This window comes from Nicrophorus vespilloides, unplaced genomic scaffold (assembly GCF_001412225.1).
Source record: "Nicrophorus vespilloides isolate i.1.1-1 unplaced genomic scaffold, Nicve_v1.0, whole genome shotgun sequence".
Classification (NCBI taxonomy): Eukaryota; Metazoa; Arthropoda; class Insecta; order Coleoptera; family Silphidae; genus Nicrophorus; species Nicrophorus vespilloides.
Window position 1 is genome coordinate 6,796 of NW_017095898.1, and position 10,070 is coordinate 16,865.

General features: G+C 33.5%; 1 protein-coding gene and 1 long non-coding RNA gene across 2 annotated transcripts; both read right to left on the reverse strand.

Annotated features, from left to right (window-relative positions):
* Nucleotides 1-2,382: 2,382 nt before the first annotated feature.
* LOC108567926 lies at nucleotides 2,383-2,624 on the reverse strand. The gene is made up of 2 exons (XR_001891275.1): nucleotides 2,537-2,624; nucleotides 2,383-2,489 (listed from the first exon to the last, which is right to left on the reverse strand). It is a non-coding gene; the product is annotated as an uncharacterized LOC108567926 (long non-coding RNA).
* Nucleotides 2,625-3,079: 455 nt separating this feature from the next.
* On the reverse strand, nucleotides 3,080-5,294 carry LOC108567922 (the record flags this gene model as incomplete). The annotated part of the gene is given in 2 exon segments (XM_017928725.1): nucleotides 3,080-3,990; nucleotides 4,158-5,294. A coding segment is annotated over 1 exon segment (1,127 nt), but the record flags the coding sequence as incomplete, so codon positions are not given.
* Nucleotides 5,295-10,070: the final 4,776 nt, after the last annotated feature.

The window sequence follows — 10,070 nt, forward strand, 5'->3', positions numbered from 1 at the left end:
TACCATCATGATTTTGAAACAGAATTGCCCCATAACCAATACTGCTTGCATCTGTATGTAAAGATATGGGCACTGTAGGATAATACATAATCGCGAGCCTCATCTTGACCCCTCCCACAAATCCATGATACGTCAGTTTTTGTTAATCGCGAAATACAGGCAGTTCTTGCAGAACAATTTTGTATAAATTTTCGGAAATAGCTTGCCAAGCCGATAAATTGTCTAACTTCCTTAACGTTTGAAGGAATTGGTGAATTAATTAACGCTTCTATTTTTTTTCTACAATGTCTCACTTCTCCGATAGTAATTTCTCTGCCCAAATAATCAATATGTGTTTTTTGAGAAAAAAACATTTGCTTATATTCACTGCAAAACCGTTTTCGGCCAGTATTGACAAAACTAATAATAAACGCTCAATGCTCTCTTTTATGTTAATAGATGGTATAACTACGTCATCTAAATAAACCATCGCTATTCCTTGTTATATTAACGAAGACAAAGCCAAGTTTATAGCCCGTTGAAAGACGGCTAGTGCGTTAGCAAGGCCAAAGGGCATTCGCACGTATTCATAATGTCCGTCCGGAGTAACAAAATCAAGTTTATCAATAGAATTTTCTTCTACTGGAATCTGATGGAATCGAGCAGCCATATCGAGAGTAGTAAAATATTTTGCGTTACAAACTTTATCGATTTGGTCATCGATTAGAGGCAACGGATACATATCACGTACAGTAATCCTATTTAATGCGCGGTAATCAACGATCATACGATAAGTATCATTCTACTTTTTTACTAAGAGCATAGGACTGGCATAAGGAGAATTAGATTCTCTTATAATTGTATTGTTAATTGTAATAAGATCATCAATGATATCTTTAACAATAATACGTTGAGCTGCAGATAGGCGAATTTCATGGTCCGAATTTAATCGTATTTTTAAAATACCAGTTTTAACAAGTGTAGGGATTTTATTTCTTTCTGTAAATATATCTTTGTATTTTGCTAAACAGTTCAAGAGGTTTTCCTTGTGTTTTCCCGTTACATCAGTATCTATCATAGTCAGAGGATCCATATTTACGTTATGCATTAGCTGGTCTGAACAAATGTCTTGTTCGTTATTTATTTCCGAACTAATTTCTGCGTTAATATCAACGCTTTTACTAATAAATCAGCATCTACATAATCAATAACATGCGACCCAGTTTTACGGAAAAATGATACACCCTTTTTATTCAATACATCCGTTCCCAAAATGACATAGCAACACATTTTGTCGTCAGGCACTATATAAAAAATTACATCTAAGTTTGCCTTGTTTGTTTCCAAAAGTACTTTAACAGAACCCTCGGACATAAATGTTGTTCCGCCAATTCCGGCAATCATAATACTTTCTTCAACTACCATCGTTTGAACTTTTAATTTAATAAGCATATTTTTACGAATTAAAGAAACTTGCGAACCAGTGTCCACGAATGCTTGTATCTCCGTTCCATTTATTGTCACTGGACACGTGTCCAATTCGGTTGGAAAAATATTTGTTCTTTCCGGAGACGAACAAAGGTTTACGTCTTTTCTTAAGTTTTGTTTACGTTTATAACAATCTTTTTCTACGTGACCTTCACGCTGACTATAGGAACAGCTAACACGTTGCTTCTTATGCTGAGCAGAACCTTTGTAACAGTTTCTATTTTCGTATTTGGTGTTTACCTCTGGACAATCATAACGCCTATGCCCGGTTTTATTACATTCATAACAACGAATTTGGTCGTACGTACGCCTAACATTATCTCTCGAATTATCTTTAAAGTAATGACGCGGTTTTTCCGTATTAGAACGTAACGGATTAGCAGTACCACCAAAATTCGCAACAGTGGTCGTAGGACTAGAACTATAAGCTTCTAAACAATCAATCAAGTGGCTAGTATCAGTAAAACGCAGTTGACTAACTTGTACCTGTATAAATTCATTAGAAATACCTTGGCAAATTACTGAAACCAAATCCCGCTTCTGCCAAGAGAATGGCAGTATGACGAGCAACCAGCAGAAGAGAAAATCGCCGCGTCGTAGAACATCTTCTCAACATTCGCAGTCGCATTAAAACTATGAACCTTCAATTTATCCCAACTATCCTCTGACGAAATTGGCTTCCAAAGTTCAAACCAATCCCTCGCACTACCCCTCATACAGGAAGATACTCTCACCGTTAAAGTGTCCTCGCTCCATCCCTGTCTCCTCGCAATTCGTTCGATTGATTCTATCCAATTCTGCAGTCTGTCGGTTTGTCGTGTCCCGGGATGGAATATCTCTGGACACTGTGGAATAATTTGTAGTTTTGTCGATGTGGAGTCCTAGTGGGTTTTTATGGAAGAGACTAGATTCAAATCAGTGTTTTAATGTATTTATTTAACATTTAGATGTAGGTGATTCTTAATCTAGCTTCCAGTTGCTTCAAGCATAGGTTGCTGATCAAGAGTAGAGTCAAACTAGAACTAACTTAACATAACATAAGTGTTGTCTTATATGTAAGAAGACGTACTGAATACGAAATAATATTCTAAGGGTAGGGGCTATTTTGCGATGTGGGGGTGTACGTCATAGGCGCCGGCGGAGATTTGTTTATGTCTTCCGCTGTACGTCATAGGCGCCGGCGGTGGTTTGTTTGTCTCCCGCTGTCGATAAGGTCTAAGGGGTGATAAATCTTACAATTGTTTGAAGAGGTTAATTCTGGGCGGCATAGTTTTTATAGGTAGCTGCCCGATTTTCACATAATGCCCCTTTCAAGCGGGTGACACAAATGGGTCGTAAAACTAACAAAATATGAGAAACAGATCGTTTCTCTAAAATGGTTTTATTACTCTAAGCGGATGTTTCAAGTGCCGATAGGCTTGTTTGGTTTCCGAGGGGCTTTCCATAAGACTGTACTTACATAGATAAAGAATATACATAGTAGTTATATATCAATAATTAATAATAAAGTGGTTGGCCACAACACCTCCCGCGTTGAAGTACGTACGCAAGAGAAGAGTAGTGCCACAATCGCGTGAAGAGAAACTGATGAGCATTTTTCTTTTCTGTAAAAATGAGATTTAGAACCTAATACTAAACACAAGTGAGTAAGAGATATAAAACTTATTAAAAATACATAGAGTACATAATACATTTGTAGTGTACAAATAGAAATTTAAAAATACATAGATTACACGATACATTTGTAATCTGAAGGAAATACATAACAATTAGACATAGCCAGATTACATGATACATTTGTAATCTGTAAAAAGAGATATAAAATAATTTAAAAGAAATAAAATAAACAGAAAACACTAGTCACTTGTTATCTGTAAGAAACACATTTCAAAACTTGCACCGTAACAATGTTTCACTTGGAGCAGATGAAGACGGCTGTTGATGCACTTCCTCGATGGCTTTTGGTGCACTTCGTGGTTGAATGTTTCTAGTAGCTGGAATATATGCTACTTCCGCCTGATATCGAGGTGGTTGTATCATATTATTAACAGTATTTATCATTGACTCAACCGTTCTGAATTTGTTCTTATAACAATAAATTGATATTATCACCACGGTAAATATAATTAGGACAACAATAATTATAGTGTAATTCATTACGTGGCTAATTACCATTTTTTCTTTTAAATCTAAATTTTCTTTAACTTTATTGGTTTTGCTTTCTAGTTCGTGTAATTTAATACTAGTTTCCCCCAATTCCTTTAAATTTAAAGATGTTCGCTTTAATGTTTTTGTATTATTTATTACTTTAATATGTTCTGTGATCCTAGGTATTATTTCTGACATTAGGTTGAACGTTGGAATAAAATAAGTTTTCACAAAATTGGTTGATACCGATGTCGTTTTTAACATAGCAGTTCTGGAGTATCCGTGGCAATTTTTCTTTAAAGAAATTAATCCGTTTCCCTCAATCTGTAGAGTTGAATCTCTTTTATCGTTACACGAGATAGTTAAAAGTTCCGGGTATTTTCATTTTGAAGTTGCATCCAAATGTTGTGAGCCATATCTATTACACGGACATCACAATTTCTAGAATCAGTTTNAGCATGCATTTCATTCGAGTTGACAATGTTTGCATATCTAACACGATCATTTCTAGATCAGAGTTTGTGAATTTTTCACAATGGTTGCAGCCATTAATATGGGCTGCGTGAGTGGACATAAAACATTTTCCTGATAAAATTTCTATACAATTTTGGAATTGAGATTCTCGTATAGGCAAGTAATTTTGCATGTTTTTATTAATAGCAAGATATTCTGATGAAGGTTGCAAAAATGTAAAAGTGTTATTCATCGCTTTACTTGGCAAGGGGAATAATTTAAATAAGGTAAATTCCAAATGGGTAATCAAAGGTATTTTGATAATATAAACTAACTTCAAGTCTTGAAAATATACATCTAATTTAAATGTTTTTTGTAATAGGTGCGCATTTGCTTCGTTAATGTCTACTGGGAATGATTGTCCTTCTGGTAGTTTACTTTGCAATTTTTTTAATTCCGCAACCAGTTTGAATGGTGTTATTACTGATGGATGAATTAATCCTTTTTGGGAATTGAGAACTGCGTTAATAATGTTAAATAAGTCGAATTGGTATTCGCTTAATAAAGAATTTAGGAGACTAACATGAGAATTTATTTTAGATTGCAAGGTTAAGTCGTTAATGTGTTTTGCGTTTGAATTTCCAAGTAATTTCAACGCAATAGTACTATTCATCAATAGCATTTCATTATACTCTAGCTTTGAAGTAGTTTCATTAAAACTGTGAATTGAGGACTGCACGATGTTAGATTGATCTTTAATAATATCAGTTAAACTTTCCTCATTTTTTGCAAATTGATTAATTTTTGATGAATAAAATTGAGCGTCATCCTCGTCCATTGTTCCGAAGACAGTTTTTAATCCTTTGCCAATAGCATTGATCCATCCTCGTTTTACTCTTTTTGGATTGTGGTCTACTATTTGGCTTAATATTTGTTCTTCGTTCTTCAATTTATTAATATTAATTTCTAAATTGTCTAATGCTTCGCACTCGATTTGTTTGCCTTTATCTACCAAGCTTTGACAAGTTTGCTTAGTTCTAAAAATATTCGTATATAATTTACTTATTCTACTAAATAAATCTTCAAAGTCCACATAGGTTAGTAGTTTCCATTGATCATGATACACCTTGCATGATCCTAGATCTTGAAAATAGATCCCTGGAGAATGAGCTATGTGAGTGATAGAGTAATCCGGTTCGGCGTGGATAATCCACATGAGTGTTGTTAATAGTCTGCAAGACAGAAATGAGCGAAGTTAGTTTTTAGGAATAATTACTTAATCGTAAAAATGCTTTATTCTATTTGCGTGAACTTTGTATGGTTTTCTTCCTTTGTTTATAGTGAAATTCACATCCGAATTTCTCTCTATAATTGTATACGGACCTATCCATTTCTGACCAAGTTTTTTACTTCTTCCTTTTCTAATGGATTCATCGAACAATAAGACTTTATCTCCTACATTGAAAATTTTCACATTTGCTTTTTTGTCATAGGTTTCTTTGGATTTTTCCTTAGCATTTATTAAATTTGTATGTGCCAAGTCTCGGCAATATCTTAATTTTTGGCGTAAATCACTGACATAGTCGTCATAAGCATAAGTAAATTCTGGTTTCGATAAAATAGCGGACGGAAGATTGGCTTTATGTCCATAAAGAATTTCAAAAGGTGTAAGCCCTGTGGCTGAATGTGGGGTAGTATTATACGTAAACCCATAAAAAGGGAGCCATTTATCCCAATCAGATTGATCTGGATTGATAAAATGTCTCAAATATTCCACTAATCCTAAATGAGAACGTTCGAGGCTGCCGTTCGATTCTGGGTGGAATGCAGTGGTGTGAATTTTCTTAATTTTTAATAACTTACAAACATTTTTAAATACGTCACTCATAAAATTCGCGCCTTGGTCAGTAACAATTTCTGTCGGAATTCCGTGCTTACAAATAATGTTTTCTACAAACGCTTTTGAAATCGTTTCTACTTCTTGATTTGGTATCGGTGATGCCACAACAAATTTTGAAATATCGTCTATAAAGGTTAAAATATATTTATTTTTATCATCGGTAATATTTAGGGGACCTACAATATCTAGAAAACATTTTTCGAAGGGATTTTGCGCGGTTGAAGTAATTTCTAAAGGCATTTTAGTTTTCCTTACATTCATTTTGTTTCTTTGGCAACTAACACATTTCTTTATGTAATCTTGAATGCTGTGTTTCATATTTTTCCAAGAAACATATCTTTTCATTTTTTTATAGGTCCTATGTAATCCTTGATGTCCACCTATCGGAGTATCATGGAATTCTTTAATTAATTTATTTTTCTCTTCTAGATTTAGATTGTATTTTGAATGATATACAGTTATTCGTATACCAGAATCTTTGAATATATATCTAAGCATGGTTCTTATTTTAGTCCAATTATGGCCTTCGATCAAACCAGGTTTTGACATAGCTATATCCCTTATATTAAAATTATTACATTCTTCTTTGATTTTATGCAAAATTTCAAATATCTCGCACAATTTTAATTTGTTTTTAATAGTATTTTTGACCATTGCACATAGGAATATTTTTCTATTTTGCTCTATATGAAAGAATTTATCATTTTCTGTGTTTTTAATTAGAATTTCGTCTAAAATTTTGTATTTATTATTTAAAGTATCGAAAAAATTATTCATATTTGCAAGATCTGAGGTCAAAGTTAATAGGAATGATTGGTGTAAATTTATGTTATGATCCAATGATATATTGGTTTCTATAATACTATCATTTATTACTATATTTTTGCCAATAAAATTTAAGTATTCATTATAATCATTCGTTACATTAATTACATTAACTGCTAACTGCTAGTTCCGGGATAGGAATTAATCTGCTGAGGGCATCCGCATTAGTATTGTTTCTTCCGATTTTATATTTAATTTCAAAGTCATATATTTCGAGTTTTAATCTCATGTTTAATAATCTAGAACCTGGATCTTGAATTTTCTTTAAAAATGTTAATGGTTTATGATCGGTAACGATCGTGAATTTGACTCCATATAAATAAGGCCTAAAATGATTGACTGCCCAGACGATAGCTAATAGTTCACGTTCAGTAGTTGAATAGCGTGTTTCAGCTGAATTCAGAACTCTACTGGCGTATGCAATGGGAAGATCACTTCCAGTGTAATTTTGGCTTAGTACCGCGCCTATCGCAAAATTTGAGCTATCCGTAGTTAAAACAAATGGTTTTTCAAAATTCGGATACTGCAATACAGGGGGTGTAATTAATTTTTCTTTTAAAGTCTGGAATGCTTTGTCAGTTAAATCGGTCCAAAGAAACGTTGACTCTTTTCTTAACAGTTTCGTTAATGGTACCGCTATTTTAGAGAAATCTTCTATGAATTTCCTGTAATAACCTGCTAAACCCAAAAATGATTTAATATTTTTGACAGTTTTCGGGGTTGGAAAATTTTTAACATCTATAATTTTTCGCGGATCTGGTTTAATTCCTTCGCTTGAAATAATATGGCCTAAATATACAACTTCTTTTCTCAGAATTTCACATTTTTCTGGTTTTAATTTTAAATTCGCGTTCCTAATTCTATCGAAAACTTCCACCAATCTATTGTTGTGTTCCTCAAAACTTCTTCCATAAATGACAATATCGTCGAGATAAACGAAACATTTTAATCCTTGGAGACCCATTAAAACGGAATTCATAAGTCTCTGGAAAGTTGCAGGAGCAGTTTTCATACCCATAACCATTCGGTTATACTCATAATGCTGCGTTCCTGTGCTAAATGCCGTTAGTTTCTTTGAATTTTCTTCGATGGGAATTTGATAAAAACCCTGGCTTAAATCCAATTTTGAAAAATATTTCGAATTACCAAGTTGGTCCAAAATATCAGTGATATTAGGCAGCGGAAATGCGTCACCAACGGTTACTTCGTTAATCTTCCTAAAGTCTGCTACGACTCGCCATTTCTTTATTTTCCCGTCATTGTCATGTTTTGGTACAACTAATAAGGGAGAATTCCATTCGCTATTGGAATTTCTTATGATCCCTTCTTTTAACATCCTACGCGATTCTTCTTTAATTACATCCTTATGAACTTGAGGTAATATCGACGATTCCGCCAAGCATCACAAAACCGAAATTATCGAATGCATGACGATGGACAAAACTGACGCCTCCAGAGATGTGATTCACAGATTCTGCACGTTACTTGGGGATCTGCTGAAAATGTTGTATAATTTACATCAACAATTAAGTGTGTTTAAGGAGATGTTGGAGCCGAGACCTATAGATCCGAGCGCCAGCCCTCTGAAAGAGGTGAAGAAACTGTCGGAGAATGCTGCTCAGATCAAACAATGCTTCAAATTGAAAATCGCAGATTCGAAAAAATTAGTCGATATGTGCAAGCTGAACAGGTGGATGATGGAGATAATGAGCTGGAAGAATTACTTGAAATTCTACGAGAATAATTACTATCTCTTTGGAATGGTGGAGCGCGTCAGAAGTTCTCTCAAGTTTCCGGGCCATCATTCGTCCGACTCGTGAGCCGACATTTTCCTACATGGGGTCGTCAACGATATGACGATGGTAAAGCAGGAAGTGCTAGAATATTGCAAAGAATGTAATAAAAAATGCAAAAAGCATGAAGAAACATTCAAGTAAATTACAACAATGGAGCTCATAAATGGGCAAGACTTTGAACGCAACAATAAGGTTGTCAAGAAGATGGCAGACTATTATAAACATATTTTTATAAGGTGTAAGTACTTCGATAAAAAATTCCAAAGAGTTTTCGAGGACATGGATTAAGCATTGGAGAACGATAAAATAATTAGAAATTAGAATCATATAGAAACTGGAGCACTTATTGGATAGATGATTTACTTCCCGCTCCAAAAAACAGAAATAATTCTTATCACAGTGCTGCTATCAAACACGTCTGTACTGAATTTTTTTTTTGTAGAAACTAATTGAATTTGTAATTTATTGTTTCAAAAAATATGCCAGATGTAGTGTATCTATATAAATTGGCAACGCGAATAATTTTGGAATTATTTAATCGTTGATAAGACAATGGTTGAATAAATTGGATGATATGATCACTTTGGCTAGACATTTTAATGATACAGTAAAATTTGCAAAATATAATTTCCATGAGGACATGAATTGTCAAGAGCTAATTCACGAATTCGTACAATTTTTGAACTGGAAGAGGTGCAAAATATGGCGAAGCGTCGACTGTGTTTTTTTGAGAAGGGTAATAATATTTTGAAAATTTTAAAAACATTTCAGATTACTATTTCAAGCCAGATTGGCAATAAAAATAATGTTGAAGCTGATCAATCGAAGATAAGACAATAGCGGAATGATATGAGTACTTTGATCTCTCTAACTGAAAATCTTAATAATACCGTTAAAACTCAAAAGATAAAATCAGTGAGGACATACTATCATATGAAAGTTCATATATAGCTTCAAGTTTGTGATCGAATTAACTACTTCATTTTATACAAATAGTAATAAAGCAGTTACTAATAAAAAACAATAAGAAGCTACCTCCAAGTGCTCCAAAAAGATTATGAGCGCTCAGGGCGAGAAAGCGCTGAGAATAGAGCAACGTGTATACTAGATGGCAAATACAATCAAGAGAAATTTTAAATAATGGCTGTAGGTAAGAATAGTTTCATTACTAAGTGGATTTTTTTCTTATAAAACCTTCAGATCTGTTTATTTTAATGTGGGTGATTGTGTCTTGGAAAAACTTAGTAATTTTCATTAAAGTAATAATTAATGAGTTATTCCTTCAAGACGAAGTTTGATAAAAATCAGATGTAAATTCTTCATCAAAATACAGGTGGACAAGAAATATGTAAAAGAATTTCTGCCATATATGGATTAAAATTCAATAAAATTATTTTTAACGCACAAAAAGAATGTCGATGTTTTTATACATATTTTTTTATAGATTAAATAGAAATATTTGATATACCTTGAATTCAAAT